The sequence below is a fragment of the Ursus arctos genome, unplaced genomic scaffold (genome assembly GCF_023065955.2).
Source record: "Ursus arctos isolate Adak ecotype North America unplaced genomic scaffold, UrsArc2.0 scaffold_25, whole genome shotgun sequence".
In the NCBI taxonomy this organism is placed as follows: Eukaryota; Metazoa; Chordata; class Mammalia; order Carnivora; family Ursidae; genus Ursus; species Ursus arctos.
In genome coordinates this window covers 35,767,799-35,786,104 of record NW_026622930.1, presented here as the reverse complement: position 1 = coordinate 35,786,104, position 18,306 = coordinate 35,767,799, and the positions used below count along the sequence as shown (strand labels likewise).

The 18,306-nt window shown below is 40.0% G+C and overlaps 1 protein-coding gene across 3 annotated transcripts in view; it reads right to left on the bottom strand.

Moving 5' to 3' along the window:
• PPP2R5E (protein phosphatase 2 regulatory subunit B'epsilon) overlaps window positions 1-18,306 on the bottom strand; it is a 141,175-nt gene that overhangs the window by 55,012 nt on the left and 67,857 nt on the right. For all 3 annotated transcript variants that reach the window (XM_026486960.4, XM_026486958.4, XM_026486959.4), the window contains exon 3: window positions 10,468-10,664. In XM_026486960.4, the coding sequence (XP_026342745.1) occupies window positions 10,468-10,664 (197 nt within the window). The remainder of the gene's footprint in view (window positions 1-10,467; window positions 10,665-18,306) is intronic.

Here is an 18,306-nt window from a genome sequence, read left to right as displayed (position 1 = left end):
ACTTGAGGCTTCTGATGTTCATTTCCGGCAACTGAGTATGTGTCCTTATTTGAAATCATGAAAAATAAACAGGAAACTGCCCAAACTGTCACTGTCCCTTATTCTGTATGGGTCTCTGTCTCTGTGACCCTTCATTTGTAAAACAAACCTTGGGCTAGCTGGTGAATTATGAAAACAAAACTGCACCTGACTAAATATGATCACAGATTAACATCACTCTTTACCCATACAGCTTCATAACAAATTGAGTCAGGCCTCTCCAAGGGAGGGCAAGACAGACAACCCTCCCTCAAGGACCTCACGGACACATGTTGGCCTCATCTTAGAGAGGAGGCTGGAGTGCGGATGTCAGTGCCTCAGAAAGAAACCAAGAAAGGGCTCTAGGGTCAGGAACTGCCCACTACCCCTGTTAGCCGCCATTTTAAATGTGGATTTAAAGATCACTGCCTTCTGATTATTTACCCCTCAAATGACTATTCTTACTTTCCAGAACAGGGCACAATAGATTCCCCAGTTTGTATCTGCCAGCAGCAGAAATACAAACTCAATTTTCCAGCACCTTCTCTATTGTCTAAACTCAACACATTCTTCTACTTCTCTAGAGAAGGCCAAAAGTCCCACAAAAGGAAGAGAGAGGCATGCATTATTCCAGAGTGTTCTACCCTACTCTCATAGAGGCCTTAACTTCTTCAGGAAGGGAAATTCCACAGCATTTCAAAGGAGCTCATTTAGTAGCTAACACTATCTGCCCAGCCCCCACTCCCTGGTCGTGACCTACATTTCTGAAGAGTCAAACATCATATTCTCCAACATAGCTTGTTTATCCATTTTATTAAAAGATAAACTTGCTCTCCAACTTCCTAAATAGTTATAACCAGTCCTAGTTTTATTCCGGAACAACCTGTCCACTATGTGTCACCCCTTGCCCTCCTGGCACTGCTTCTCCTTGCCCAGGACCTGCAGCTGCCTTGGGCTCTGGTTGTTTCCCTCACTGCTCAGCCAACCCACACCTTTCCCTATTCATCACTGTAACTGCATTTTAACTCTAGAGGTCCCTCATCTCATCCTCACTTTCCAGAGGCAACTTCCTCCACAGAAGTCACTGGATAGCATACTTCTTGTTTTCATCTACAGATCAAGTTTGGCTTTTAATATTGGTCAGAAGCCAACTACCTCCTGGAAATGACCTGCTCGTTGTTTTCTTGCCAAATTCTGGCCTCAGGCATTATCGTCTCTGAGCATTCCACATTGAGGACACTCATTTTCTCTGGCTTTTCCTGCTTGTACACATCACAGTGGTACAACCAGCTTTCTCCTTAGAGAATCAAGTAATAAATCCCCCTCTTTCATTTCTGTCCTTGGTAGAGAGACGGCTGAATGAACTACATAAACTAACAGCAAGTTGCTAGAATTAGCCAAGACCCACGTATATATAGAAACCACAGGCAATATTACCAAATCATTTTATCATACATTTTCCTTAGTAGATTTTTCCAGAAGTATTCCTTATACTTCTAACCACATTTTCAGTTTCAAGGTTAAATTAAAAGGTAGGAGAAAAGAGAAACCAAAGCGTGAATGCAGTACTGTAACTCATCCTGCAAAATTCTGCTGCCAGCTTCAGGGGAGAGGGAAAAAAAGAGGGGGAGCATTCTCAGAGTGAGAGGATAGTATTGGATATATCAGCGCTAGACAAGTCACAGCTGTCAAACAATTTTAAGTATATTGAAAACTCTGAACAATCTGTAAAGCAGTTAAGCCAGAAGGACTACAGCTTGTAAATGAAGCAAATAGCAATCATGAGTAGCTCAGCTGCTTCCTGAGTAAAAACCCACTCCTTAGCACATTTAAATTAAAACTAAACACATTAAAATCCCTGTCAGATTCCTTAAGAGAGAATGTGTGCAGGACAGAAATGGTAAATTATTAATATACACATGAATATGCAAGTATATCAGGAAAATTTTTATTTAGGTAACTTCAGGGTGGTATATATACACACATGTATGTATAATTATACACACACGGGCACATGCAGATTTACAGGGTCCTCCAAGAAAATAAAAAAAGACTTGAAAATGAAATTTCGCAAAGAGAATTAAAATTTTAAGTCAACAGAGCAAAAATGTGGGAAGTCACCTTAAAGAGACCAAAAAAAAAACCCAAACAAACAAACACCCAAAAAACCTTTCAGGCTATCAAGACTTCATTGTAACCAGAAAACCTGATTAAGCCATCTAAAGAAAAAGGAAAGTCTAGCACAGGTGGCAGAGGTAGTACCATGACTAATGATAGCAATAATGACATCACAACAACCTTATAAAGTCACAGTAGGGAAACAAGCTTAAAAAGGTGAAGATCCGTCTAAGATCCCAGCTAAGTAAGTGGTAGGACTGGGCCCAAGTCTGTCCCTCTACACCACTCACCCAGGAAAGACAACAAAAAGTAGGCTGTACAAATGTAAGTGCTTCCAAGGATTAGGGGCCATCATGGAGATGGAGGGATGTTCAAATCACCTAACTCCCTTGCTCCAAATTCAAGCTAAACAAGCAACGTAAGGATGCCTTGGCCACTGGTAAAGCTTGCCTGCTTCTAGAGAAGATATGGGGGGGGGGCGGCGCACAGGAACTCAGAAAATAGGATCATCTCAAGAACTATACTTTGGGTGGAAAAGAGGAGAGTTTTGAACTACCTGGCCCTCCTCCTGAGCTCCAACAAGGTTAAGAAGCACTCTTACTTTAAGAATAACACAAAGGCAGAGTAGTGAAGTGGTGAGGGGAGAGAGTGAAAGGGAAGCTGTTTCTTAACCAAAAATGAACATTTAATCCTGAAGCCCAAAACCCTTACTACCTGTTTATTTAGAAGAATTCAATGAAAAGAACACAGTACAGAGGAAGGAGTCCAATCTTTGGGTTTTAGTCCTCATTCGTATTGTAAAGAATGATTCCAGGAAAGCAATAGGCATAGCAGTTAAAGAGTACTGGCTCTGGAGCCAGACAGCCCAGATCAAATCAGCTCTGCCAGTTAGTTACCCTGGTGAGTAGCTTTGGGCAAGTTTCTTTTTTTTTTTTTTTAAGATTTTATTTATTTATTTGACAGAGATAGAGAGAGCCAGCGAGAGAGGGAACACAAGCAGGGGGAGTGGGAGAGGAAGAAGCAGGCTCCTAGCAGAGGAGCCTGATGTGGGGCTTGATCCCATAACGCCAGGATCACGCCCTGAGCCGAAGGCAGACGCTTAACTGCTGTGCCACCCAGGAGCCCCTACTTTGGGCAAGTTTCTTAACCTCTCTCTACTTCTTTTAAATCATCTATAAAATAACATATATTTTACTACCATCTACATCACAGAGGTGTTATGAAGACTGAATTAACTCCTATGTTGTAGCTGCTGCAGATAATTATGCTGTTAACCGTGGAAGTTGTACAGGTGCTAGTGATCTTCTATCAGTACCCACCTTTTCGAAGAAGCTCTAAAAATTAAGTATTTGACTACAAACTGTAAACTGTGAAACTCTACCAAAACTGACACAAGATGAAACAGAAAATCTATAGAGTCAGGCACATAATTAAGAAATTGAATTCACTATCAGAAGAAACCTTCCAACAGAGAAAACCACAGGCCCAGATTGGTGAAATCATTCTAACAACTTCATTTCATCTTTAGTTACTGCCATAAATGGGAAGACCCTGCTCCTTTCCAATATTATCTTATATTTTTCAAGAGAGCAGCATTTAACAGAGCTGTATGTGTGGTAAAATCAAGCTTAAACCATTCTGGATCAGGTATGTCTTTGAATATTCCATCAAAAGCTATGGATCTTCTACCACAAAAATACACAAAACACTCAAAATTCTGCAGTCAACATCAGAAGATCCACTAATCCTATAAAACCAATCTATAGACATCCTAAGATGCTAAATGAATACTAGTAAGTGAGCATTAACCAAAGAAATGCAATACTATTGTTTAAGGAAAGGACATTAAAGAAAGGACAAAGTGCCTGCCGGTTTCTCTACCCTCTGAAAAATTACAAATGGTAACAATCTGCTCCTAACCTTGAGCAGGGAATTCTTCCTGATCTCATTCTAAAAATGTCTTTGGATCATCTTCATTACCATAATCTTAAATTCTTTTCTAAGTACCAAGAATTCTTTACTTTCTAATTTAGTTCTCAAGTCCTATCTTTTAGACTTACCCTATCCTCAAAATTTGCCAATACTTTCAGTTCCTAGATGCCTTTCTGAGATATCATTCAATTCTCTTCCATTACTTACACTTTCAATAGTGTAAACAGCCGATCTCCACCACATCACCCCCACCCCCACCACCACATGGGTCAGATCTTATCTCCCTTGTGTCTGAAGAGTCACCTCCAAGGCAAATTCTGGCTAGAATGTATGGTTACATTCCTTATCAAATACCAGAAGAAGAAAGATGGAAATTTCATATTCCCTCTGGTAGTTATCATTCCCAAGGCTACTTTTAGATAGTTGTTATTTTATGAAAAGAAACTCTCTGTCCTTCAGCCAATAAAGTATATAGTGAAGTTAACAAGGCACTCCTAAAAGTCTGTGTAGGCAGACTCTGAGACCTTTAATTGCAACTCCATAATTTTCTACAAAACTATAGTTTTCTATTAAGAGGCGAGCCAGAGCTGTGACTTCCGGTTAAGTCAAAGGATATATAAAAGATAAAACACTTAGGATAACCAAATGACAGGATATAATTTGAGAGTAGGAAAAACAAAGCTAATGGTGGCCAAGAAACAATAATTAGGACTCAAGGAAAGACTTCAAGAGAAAAGAAGAAAAAACTGTCCAAAATATTTCTCGAAACTATACTACCTTTGGAAAAATCACATATTCTACAAATTGAGGTATGCAGAAATTTAACCACAGATTAGGAGTGGGACAGACATTGAAACCAATAAAAGCCAAGTCTTAAGGACAAAACATGAGAATAATAACAGCAAACAGCCAGTGCAACAAGGTATACTTTCTGCAGGAGAGAAATGATAGGATTTTATTCTAATGAAGATCCTCCCACCGTACAAGCAATCACTATCCACAGTTATCATCTCAACTTCCTTCTACTTCACGCTCTCCTCAACTCACTAGGTCCCACCTGCACTGCACGAGAGCACAAGGATTCCCCCGTACCACCTGGAATTCCAGCATCGTTCTTCGTCTCTCCTGCCCTCCTTCCACACTGATGATTACCGATCTTCATCTCCAGCTTTCCACATCTAGGTCTCCCATAACCTCCAAGTTCACACATCAAAAGTCAACTCCTCGGCTTCTGTCTACACCCTGCTCATCCTCCTGCTATACCTTTCTCAAACAACAGCACAACAAACCCCCTAAACTGCAAAGCTATCCTAGACCCCTTCCTCTCTCTCACACTCCAAACACCCACACAAATGCCAAGTGGCTTCAATTTTATCTGCTAAATGAGTCTCAAATGCCATCCTTTCCTCTCCTTCTCTACTTCTCTACTTCCACACCTGTGCTTGCTTTAGGCCCTCCACAACTTCTCTACAACAACGGTTCCCCAATCGACTCCTCTCTACCTTCAATTTCAGCCACCTCCGATCTCTGGCCCACTGCCATCGCAATATAAACCTCACCATGTCACTCAACTGCTCCAAACTTCTCAATGGTTAGCCACTGTCTGTGAGGTTCTTTCAGGACCTGGCCCACATCTATGGCTTCCACTGCCACCATTCACCTCCTCCCACTCCCCAACACACACACACACACACACACACAATGCTATAACAACACAGCACTACCGTGTTTCTCTAAATATATTATGGAGTTTGGAAATTCCCTTGCATCATGTAATTCTCTTTTTCATTTCAACACTATTTCAGCCACTTCGAAGCACACATTCACCTTTTAACACCCTACAGAGGCGTTACTCACTTTGTAAAAGTCTTCCTTGACCATCTCTACTTACCTCTGACTAATCGCCCCTCTCTTTACTCCTTTCTTGCCTTGTACATACTTCTGTTAATGCACATTAACATTTTTCTTATTATTTGTTCCCGAGTATCCCTTCTACCTGATTTTGAGTTTGTTGACAAAACAGGGCCCTGCCTTTTTTTATCATCAAAATGTAAAAGTGCCATTCTAAATCATTCAGTAAACTTTATCTGGAGTTCATTAAATGTCACCAATGAGATTTCATCTGATACTTGAACTATACCCAAAAGAGACATTTTTGAAAAGGAAGATGTGCAGATATAAAGAGTATAAAATACAGAGAATTCGAGTTTCATGGGGGGGGGGGCACACAAGATTACTGGGAGAGCCAGAAATTCTAAAAAGTCTTTCAAATGGATGCATGGCAACAGAACCAAAAAGAAAACATTAGCATAATGTAAAAATACTGCCTCAAGGACAGAAGCCTGACACTTGAGAGGATACAAAGCAGAATGCGCCAAAGCCTGAAAGAACTACAAGCCGTGATTCTGGTTTTTCCATCAGACATGCCCTCATGCGAAATACATACCTAAGCAACTATTTTGGATGCAGAATCCATTCTAACTTTCTTAGACTATATTGACCAGAAGAGCTGATAGTCTTCAGAGCTGGAAGGTGGGGGCGATCGTCATCAACCCTCTCCATTTACAACAGGAGAAACTGGGGCTTGAGAGAAATTACTTGCCCAAGATCTCCCCGGCAGTCAAGTGGAAGATGAGAAACGAGGACCGTGACTTCCACATTTTCTGTCTGGGGCTGTCTCTACTACCCCACACTCCTCTTCCGCAGGTAAGTTAGGTGCCACATTGTTTTGTTTTATTTACACACAAAGAGCTGTTTTGCTTGCCTAATTCTAACAGCCTGAAGGTAGCATCCAGACTTCATTTAAATGCTAAAAATGGCTTCTACAACTCAAGGATTACTTTTTTATCTGTCCCTCTTTTCTTGCCCTAACAGGGTTAGAACTCTCAAAGGATAGGTCCCATCAGGTTAAATTAAAGGCTTCTCCTAACAGTGCTGACACCAGACCATGTCATCATAAGTCACGACTCATCCTAGTTTAAAAACCTCGCTATCATGTCAGTGATATTTCACTAAAAGCACCACACCATCTCCTTCACTAATCCTAGTGAAGCAGTTACATTTTACAGTAACAAGGCAGACTAGGTGGGGACAGTGACATTCGTTCCTCAGACAGGATCATCTTGGAAATGCAGAATTTGAGGACCACCGAGGCAAAGGACTACAACACACCCAGTTGACAGCATCTTAAGTCCACAAATGGGAACTCTGGGTTCCACCAATGATTGTAAAATCAAGTACATAATAACAGAATTATCAAAATAGAATAATAATATTATTGACTGAATGCTTGCCATGTGTTAGGGGCTATTTTAAGAGCTCTATACACATCATTAGTGCCAACCCTCCCAAAAAGCCCAAAAGGGCAGGGTGATACAGATGAGGAAAGTGGGCAGTGGCGGCACCAAATATACAAGGAGCCTAAGAGGTGGCAAAATGGAAGCGAGGAGAGGACACCAAGTGGGCCTTGGTTCCAATCCTTCTTACAGAGCAGTGAGCGCCCGCTTGCTAGTGTATGTGTATCTGAGGTGGTGAGAACCTTGATGTACAAGCAAAGCATAACAATTTTATTTAGGCAGAGTTATTTACGGAGTAGGGGAGGAAGGACTATGGCCACCCTTCCCCTGATCCTATGTACCTCTCAGCACCACACAAAAACCAAGGGCCCCAAGGATGGAGGGTTCTGTCCAAAGTGATGGAGCAAGTTAAAGCTTGGCCAGAGCTGGCTACTGAACCCAGGTTTGTGTGGTTGCAAAGTCCTTTCTCTTTCTACTCTCCCCCACCAGCTCCTGCTCTGTAAATGCCCCAGGTTGCTTAAGAACCATATAAAAATAATAGCTACAATTTCACAAATCATGAGATATGAAAAATAAATTACACCTATGAGAACCCTAAACTACCATCTGGAAAGTAAAGTTTCTAATGCCCTAGAATAGCATGTGTGCTACAGATTTAATAGCTCCTAAGGCAGGGCTCAAGTATATTTTAAAACACACATTCACACACAACTGACAGGAGACTTAAAAAAAATTTTTTTTTGGTAGGGGACTGGGAGAGGGTAGCAGAGAAGGGAAAATATTCTCCTTTAAAAGACCAAAGCTGGTTTAGAACCAAGCTGGTTTCATAAGAATTTAAAAAAATGTTGATTATGCCAAATACTGAATTTAAAAACTGAATATAATCCAATGACATTCAATATCTTAATCATAATTCGAGAGCCTGGAATGCTCACATTTAAGGGAGAATTCATTCACTCATTCAACAAATTCCAGGTAGGCCTGTGCCAGGAGGTATTCCGGAGGCCACGAGATGAGCAGGATACAGTTCCTGCCTAGAAGTGCCTGTAGTCTAATTAGAAAACTTGGATTAACACATGTGAAAAACTTAAAAGCAGCAAATGAACAAATTCCAAAAGGGTAGATTGCCAAGAAGTGGAGGAACTGAAGGAAGGAGACAACTTGGGGCTTTTCGGGCAGCAGTGGTAGCACTTTAAGCCAAGTCTGGAAAGGAAGGGGAGAATCAGAACTAGAGGCGGGGGCCGGGACACACATGAAGGTCCAGAAACAGGGGGAAATGAAAGGCTATTAAAAAAAAAAAAAAAAAAAAACAAATCAGTAAATATACAGATGTTCTCACACAAGGGCAAACTGACATGTATATATTATAAGGATATTTATAGGATAGGGGTTAAATAAATTATGGTGTCTCCAACGGTGAAAAATTATGTAGCTGTAAAACTGAGTAAGACACCTTTATGTGTACTGATATGTATTATATATTGATAAGCAAAAAAAGAAGGCACAGGTACGTTTGTATACTATGCCACCACTTGTGTATTTATACGTATATGCTCGCATATGCTTATATATTCGTGGACTATCCATGGAATGATACAGAAGAAGAAGTTACAAACAGTGGATACCTCTGTTGGCTGAGGACCCGGGTAGATTCAAACCAACGGGCTTTGCTCTGCAGAAACTAGATGGACTAGAGAAAACCCTAAATACCAGGTTAAGAAGTTTAGACAGCATGCAAACTCTAGAGCAGGGCTTCTCAACCTCAGTACTATTGACATTTAGGGCCAGAAAATTCTTTGTTGGGGGACTGTCCTGTGCAGCATAAGACGCTTAGCTGCATTCCGGCCTCTCTCCACCGGAAGCTGGTAGCACGCCCCTTCCACCCCTGGTTGTGACTGCCAAAAACGTCTCTCTAGACATCACCAAAGTACATAGGGAAGCAAAATCACCCCTGGTTGAGAACCACTGCTCAAGAGCTACAATGTTAAAGTTCATCTACAAAACATTCTGCTAAGATATTCTTGTAAATTAACAACAAATGCAATATACACTCAGATACAGATCTGAGGAATACACTGGACATTGTTTTGAAATGATCTTCATACATCAGTCATTGTTTCTCAAGTTATGGTAATTCGTATCCCTTCCCAAATCTGAACTATTCACTTTTAACCTCGTCTACTCCATCACAGATGTCTCTTTTATTTGAATACAAATGATAAAAGTTGAACTGAAAATCTAGACAGATTTTCGGCAGTACAGAGAGCATGGGCCAGATTCTCCAAAGGGCTTCCCAGTGGTGCACTGGCCCTTCTGGATCTCTGCAGCATGATTTTACCAGTTAGTAGAAGAGCTCCACCCCCCCACCCCCCCCCCAGAGCACGTACTCTCTAGAGCCAAGATCTTCTGGGATGCCAAAGAAGGCGATCTTCCCACAGAAATCTATCAGAAAACCATATTTTGGCTCAGCTTTTTTTTAAAACTAATATAATTATTGACCAGTAAGAACACAGTTACTTCCACTATGTTAATCATGTTTCTCCTCATGACTCCTAATGACCACACAAAGTGCAAGACACTGTTCAAAAATAATGAAAGACATCAGCCCTGATTTCAAGATTATAAAGACAATGATTAGTTTATAAAGCCAGCACAGGCTTTAACTAGATTCTACAAATCACAATTTTATTACGGTTAAAGCCATTTCTAATTTACCACAATGAACAGGGAGGGGGAAAAAAAAAAATCAAGACATCCAACAGGCTTGAATACTTTTCAAACACAGATCTAAAACTCATGTTGATTCTCCTGTGGCTTTTCTTTTCTCAGTGCCAGAAATCCAAGAATACCTGGCCATCTTGGCTTCATATTTTGAAGTCATTGATTCCTCCAGTACTGTTGTAGGTGAAAAGTTCTGGATCTCATTCTCCTGAAATCACACTCTTCAAATTCTAGTATTGTTCCGACTACTTTAGCTTAGCTCTCAGAAGGCTGGCTCACATTTGTGGAGGTGACCTCCAGTGACCTGACTCTGCAATAAATACACCTGTGAGTCGCTATGGAAGGTGCTGAAAAGTGTCCGCGGCGAAAAAAAGAAACTCACCATTCTAACTACTTCAGGGTAAGTCTGCTCTGTCAAACAGCCTCTGCTTATTGTAATGTAGTCCACCAGTTCATTAAGAGTGGAGCGCTTGTATTCTTTCATTTTAAGATCAGATAGCGTGTCCATGAAGTCAAAAATGACACAGCACTGCTGAAGTTTCTTTAGGAACAGTTCAGGCTGCTCTGAGGATGGAACGTCTAAGAAAAAAAAAGGAAATGGTGTAAGTCTGTCATCAATTTCTAGGTAACAGGAATTCTCTGTGAAAGTTACTTCAAAAGCAAGCTCAAAAAAATAAGAATTCACATGACAACAGTGTTCTTTTTAACAATGACACATGGGCGGGAGGGGATACCACAGCCACTACTCCAAAGACCTTGTCTTTGAAAACTACATGGTACCAACACAAGGGACAGCATTTGCTATTCCACAACCAAAGATTGACCAAAATCCCAAGAGCCATTAGAAAGTTGAAGCAAATTTTAACCAAAAACACCCCCATGTCAAAACCCCGAGCCAAAAACACTGAAAAAGGTCAAACTTCCCATTATAAGGTAAAGCCAGAAGCGTTCACTGCTGGTTTAAATTAGTTTTACTAAAAAAAAAAATTCAAAGCAGAAATGTCAGTAAATTCATTTTAATTTCATGCTGACATCCTTGGTATTTAAAGCAACTGTTGTGCGTGTGTTTATATTTTTTGTTTTGTTTTGGCTTGACATCTATGAAGTTTCTTTGTCAAAGAAACTTGAAAAACCAACAAAATGAAGTAACATCAATTCTCTCAAAAAGAACACACCAGTAATAGGACAATAAGAACAAACTCGACTTAAATCTGTGCTCTCCCTTTTGACCCACCTTACTCCCTTACAGTGGGAGAAAACCACTAGCATCTTCATTAATATGTGCTCAGAATAAACATCTGTTCTTTTCCCACAAACGGCACATCAGACATTTTGGTTTGGTGTCATTTCTAAAAACTAGATAAAAAATTTAGGTTAAAATTCCCCAGTTAGAATGAAAACCTGATCTACAGCTGGACTTGAAACACACCGAGCTGTGGAGAGCCCATTCCATTCCTGTTTTATCTTCACTACTTTATTCCCCGAACTGGAACTTCTCTGCAAAAGCAATGGAATTATGACCAGAGTAGGCTTCTGCCTTCCTCCAAGGTGATGAACTCATTAATCCTCAAAACACTCTTAGAGGCATTATATTATTATTCTCCATTTTTCCAAAAAGAAAATTAGAGGTAGTCACTGAGGTCCCACAATGAATGAGTTACGGAGCTGGGCACCGTGCCCAGGTCTCTAACCACATGTCCACATCCCGGGTGTACCACTCAAGAAGGACTCTAACAATGTCTGGCCAGTCACTAGCAACCACCCTCAGCTGCCAGCCTCCCGGTGAATGCTTTACAGCAGCCATCAAGTGTGGGCCGCCCAGGCTCTGGAGGTAAGCGCAACCATTAACAGCACCCACCTTACAACCACCAGCAGCCGCAGCAGAAGGGAGTGAGAGCCAGGCTCCTATTCAAAGGGTCCACATGACTCCTCTCCACAGCCCTCTTCCCCTGCTCACATCCCACAACCCAAGCGCTAGCCCAAGTACCCAGGACCTCACAGATAATTCCCCCAAAACACTGCCTACTGACATCAACTTTAAGGTAAGCCTAGATGAGAGTGGACAGGACACCCAAAAACATAGGATTTCTCTACCAGATACAAGGGAACAAGAAATAGTAAATATTTTTAAACGTATACAGAACATCACTGCTAAAAATGAGATGTAAATTTAGAAATTATTCTTAAACAGTATGTTTCCCTTCTACCACCACCCCCAAAAACTTAATGTATCTTAGAGTAAAAGACTTTGGGATTTGAGTTAAGCTGTGAGATGTCTTATATATCTATGCCCCTACACGTAACCACTTAAAAAAAAAAATCTATCTTTAGACTATAAGAACTCAATTTAGTTAGAACATGCTTTCTCTTTAATTGCTACCTGCTTCAGGTGTTCAAAATAAATAAACTAAAAAAAAATACTAAAGGAGGCTGCTTATGAACATAGGTATATATCCTTAACCAACAACTAGCTACATGCACAGGACCATTACGGTTAATTATTGAAGTCTTTTAAGTTCTGAATCAGACCCCATACCTCAAAGCCGAATGAAAGTTTTGATGCTGCATAGGGAAAAACAATCTTATTAATGTAACACTAAGGTTAAAATCATTAAGGGAAATTGTAATTAATCCTATTTTTGTTACAGTAACTTTAGTAAAGCTTAAAAACCAGACCACCTACATGAAGAACTGCATAACACAGCACATATAAATTATGAAAGCATCTATAAATGACAGCCTTTCCTCCAGAAAGCAAACCATCATTTAAGTAGTGACAACAATGATTAATCTTTGTGGTCACTGCAATAATCCTCAAGAGACTCATATATTTGGCTATTTTAAAAATTCAGGCAATTAACATTTAGTCCTTTTTTTAAATGTTAGGCAGCTGAAATTTATTCTTTATCAAAATTGATGTAATGTCATAGGCAAATGTGAAGCAGGCTATCCATGTGCCTAATGGAATAATGGTAATAGCTTACATTTACGAAGCACTATTGGGTACATTTATTATGCACCATTCTAAGCATTTTCACATATTATATCTCATTTAATCCCACCAGCAATTCTATGCAGTAAGTACTATTTCCAATTTAACAGATGAAAAAATCAAGACACAAAGAAATTCAGTGACTTGCCCAGAATCATACATCTAACAAGCAGTGGAGACAGGATTCAAACCCAGGCAGACTGGCTCCAGAGCCAGGACTCTTCACCACTATTCAACAGTCAAACTCAATATAAGGCAAGAGGAATACCATATTTCATAAAACTGGGTGTGTGCAGAGATAAGAAGAGGATGAACACAGAAAGAAATCAACTAATTAATCTCCAACATGCCCCATTCATAAAGAATCAGGCTGAATGCCTTCTCTATCTCCCCTCTAGCCCATTCCCAAGATTAACACATACAACAATAAGCTATTCTTTATCCTTTATGATAGACAAAATTCTTCTAAGATGATCTCCTCTCCTTAAATTAAAGAACTGAAGATTAGTAATCAAGACTGACTGAAAGAAAAAGAGTGGGAAGTGCTCCTCAAAGAGCCAATTCCATTACGTCAACAATTTCAAAAAAGTTTTTTCATTCTCACTGAACAGGGATATAAATCAGTCTGAGCAAAGGGCTCTTCCTGTAATATCTGGCCCCGGATTGCCTCAAATAGCTATGCTGTTCCCAAACCCCTTGCCTTCGTCTCCCTAATCCTAGTGAGATATGTAAAGGGGTAATGTGGAAATGTACAACAGGCCAGGATCAGAGAAGAAACACTTGGAGTAGTCCGGAATGTTTCAATGATGTAAGTTTAATGTCTATGGAACCAGTCCCAGAAGCAGATAATAAAAATCTTTTAAAAGAAACATTCATAAAAAGTATCAGGTAACAGGCCATAAAGAAAATACCATAAGTGATGAAAAGAAGAAATTAGATAGGCAATACATTTTGAACATGAAGCACTAACACTAGATTTTAACAATTCAAAATGACCCACCTCCCAAATCCAAGCCACCTGAAAATCTAAACACTTCTAAAGTAACTTAGATGGAAGGGGGGGGGGGATTACAGACATTTAGAAATAAATGCAAATTAGAAAAATTAAAGGTCATCTTAGAATCTCAAAGCAGACCAGGCAGTGATGCTTGTGTCGTCTCTCTTCTAATGGAAACCTCTGGTCTACACAGGCCATCCCTGCCCCCAGGAGAAGAATTCCATAGAATCATAACCATAAATAATGAGGAATCAATAAGTGGTTATGTAATACCATGAAGGTCATTAGCACAGCAAACCATCCATCCAATGTTAGTATTTATTTAAAGGGGAGAGAGCTGATCCAACTATCTGTCATAGCTTGGTAAGATTCATAAGGTCAGATTCTGCTGCTCTGGAACAACTCTTAAAATTAAGCTGATTTCCAGAATATGTTTCTCACCTAAGAAAATAATGTAGTAACCAGCTAAGTGGTCAATCCACTTGGCAGTTACATTTTTCACCGTACTTTCCATCTTTTTCCTTTGTAGCATTAGGTATTTTCTCCCATATGCCTTTTTTTTTTTTTTTGGAAAGATATGATTTATTCATTTGAGAGAGCGAGTGTGCACACGGGGGGAGGGGCAGAGGGAGAAGCAGATTCCCCACTGAGCAGTGAGCCCGATGCAAGCTTGATCCCATGATCCTTGAGACCATGACCAGCTGAAGGCAGCCCCTTAACCGACTGAGCCACCCAGGCGTCCCTCCCATATGCCTTTTCTATTACCATCTCCCAGCATCCTCTTATCAATTCTCATCAATAAGCTGGGGAAAATGACTACTCCCACTTCCAAGGTGTTCATACTCAAATAATTTTAAAATTTACAAGTACAAGAAGGGATGGGAACATGGGCATAGAATTCAACAGCAGAGGGAGGATGAAAGTTCTAATTAAGAGACAAAGATTCTCAGGGCAAGAGACGAAGATTCTCAGGGCACCTGGGAGGCTCAGTTGGTTAAACATCGGACTTTTGATTTCATTCAGCTCAGGTCATGATCTCAGGGTTGTGAGATCAAGCCCCACATCAGGCTCCACACTAGGTAAGATCCTCTCTCTCCCTCTCCCTCAACCCCTCTCTCTTCCTCAAAAGAGAGAGGGAGAGAGACAAAGATTCTCTTTGTGTCCAAAGAAGAGTCAATAGGAGCTATATACATTTTAGCCACAGCCCAACCCCCCCCCCACATAATGCACACATGCACACACATACACCTCTCCTCATCCTTACTAGGATTTCAAGGGCTGGTTGTTTATTAGATGTTTGTCTATAATTGGCAAAAGCAGCTCATTCCTCCCTAGTCAACAACTTCCATCATTCCATCCCATCTGTTTGGGGCACAGGATCATAGATTCAATATTGTCCCATCTTCCCTCGGGGCCTGACTCAGTCAGGACTTTGCAAAGCAAAAAGTAGCAAACGTAGAAGAAATAAAACATAAGCTAGGTGTCCTTTGGGTCTGGTGTTCTAAGACTCCATTCAACTTAAGTCGTTGAAAATCAGAATATTAAATTCACACTTGCAAATAGGCCAACCAAATAAATAAAGAAGGCCCATATCATTATAACATTTATTAGCTATGTCATCACAGGAAAAAAATGCAAATTGAGTCAGAAAAAAAAATGATGTGGCTGGTAACTTATTCACACATAGGCTATTAAAATGAATGTGGAAATATAGTGAATAAACATTTCTATAAAATGATGCTTGCGCTGGAAGCTAAGCAGTAACATTTGGGCTCCTAATGAACAATATTTATAACTAATTATTTCAATTCAAAAGATATGAAATAAAATCCTACTAAATTAACAATGTTTTTCACCTGAAAATGTCCTAAGCTATTACTTGGCCCTTTCACGTGCATTTCTCCAACTCTCACAAAAAATGAAGGTACCAGCACAGATGGGAATATAAACATGGTCTTTGATCTCCCCCCCGCCATCTCATTTCTCAGAACTTTCCCTAAGGTGTATAAATCCCCATCCATGTATGCCATCAGTCCCTCACACACAACCCTCTAAAATCCAACGAAGTCAATGAGACTCTTACTTGCATAAAACATATGAACCTATATTTACAGAAAACTAGTTTCATAGTAGTAATGAAAGCTTAGCACTAAAATATGAAGTTGACTTAGCCTTGAAGAACTGAGGCATGGCATGCTGGTGCAAGAGGTAAAATGCCTAAGTGACTGACCATGTGGTTTGTCCAAATCCTTGCCACTGAGTTCACTTTTAAACACAGATGTAAGAGGCATTCTTTTTGTAGCACGTATTTCAGGAAAATTGAATGGAATCCTATTTTTATTAGTGAACTATGCTTAAATTAGGAATTGTTTTCAACACCCCCAAAGTTACAAATACAACCAGCAATATTTCATCAAAACAGGGAGACAAAACTATAAATCTTTCTAACGAATCAAGTAATAATATTAGGCTTCATGTCCCATGAACTAGACCTAAATATAACATGTTGATTTCACAAATTACTTCATGTAAATAAATAAGAAACTACCCCAAAACTAACATGTTAGCTAAAATAAGTATGAAAGACTTGACCATTCTAATTACTTTATTACAGTATTCAAAGCAGTGGGTTAAAAAACGTGTGTTACTGTTGACAACAATGGTGGTGGTAACATGGTTTCCACAACTGCGTATTTTTTAAAAGCATCTCAAGTGATTTCAATGTGAAGCCACACTTGAAAACTACTGTTTTTAGAGTAGTAACTATTAAATCCTTCTTTCATCTTCTTCACCTTTGAAATTCTTTCTTTTAGTTTAAAACTAACTGTGAAAACTTTCCATTTCCATGCAAAGGAAGGTTCCTGGGAACATCTACAACAGTGAAAGCGTCCTTCTTTGCCTGGGCTGGAAAGAAGTGAACAGACAGGTGGCTGCTTTTAGAACTCTTTCCGATCTATTAGGAAGATCAGAAAATACTTTGCTGATTATTAGCGTACACTTTTTACCGCAGGTTCAAAACATGTCTCATAGAATGGCTACACAGATAAAACAGCATCCAAAAATATGAGACCAAGATGTGAGTATTAAACAAGTTTAAACAATCAACTGAAAGGCAGAAAAGGCCAGTGCTGATATTTCAAGGTAAAAGAATGACAATGATAATGAACACTGACTACTGCAAAGCACTGGACTAAGCTCCTTACGTACATCAGCCCCCGTTAATCCACAGAATACCTTATGAGTGGCCACTATTAATATCCCAGTTTTTCAGAAGAAAGGACTGGGGCACAGAACAGCTAAGTCACTCGCCCAACATCACCCACTACTAAGAGCTGCAGCTGGTATCGGAACCCAGGTGGTCTTATCCCAGAGCCGGCGCCAATCCCAACGACGACGGTGATGGTGACGGTGATGGTGCTAAATCACAGCAACCAACAACCAGCACCGCCACTGGAGCTATGGGTAAACTGGCACGGTTAGCTGTTTGGTTAAGAAATAATCTAAAAGCAAAGGAAAATGTGACTGACTTTTCTACAAGCATTTACATATTTTAAAACTTAAACAGCATAAAATCAGCCCTAACCTAGTGAAAAATGGTAGACAGGTAACTTAAAGTCTTATTAAATAACAATACATTAATTATTCTACCCAGCTTGGACAATCAACACCTATTTGTTATCACTCTTTCATGGATCTCTCCAGTTTTCCTTTCCCAAAAGCTGACAAATCCATGCTTTCCACTTTATAAGCAAAACTCAAATATCACCAATGCTGCAAAGTAGTGGCTGCAGCAGCAAAATTACAGGATTCAAGGCTTTCCCATTATTCTGACACTATGTTCCTAACAGAATAGAGAAACACACACGTGCATGCACACATGTACACACTGCATGCGCACACACACACACACACACACACACACAACTTCTAATAAATACTTCTGTTTCCAACACTTCATATTAGCTATCCCTCACACTTTATCTTCTAATGCCATGGCAGTCACTGAAACTTGTCAGGACAAGAAATAAACATTCTAAAATAGATCAATTCCTAATTATAGGTGTAGATTACTATCCTGTCACCAAACTCACCCACAGGACAGAAGCCACCAAAGCCTCTGGCTGACAAAGTCAATCTCTCTATTATTAATCCATCACCTAAGGGCTTACTTCCAGAGATGGAACCAGGGCCTTTGAACACAAAAAATTCCTGAAGCATGCTGGGCTATCCCC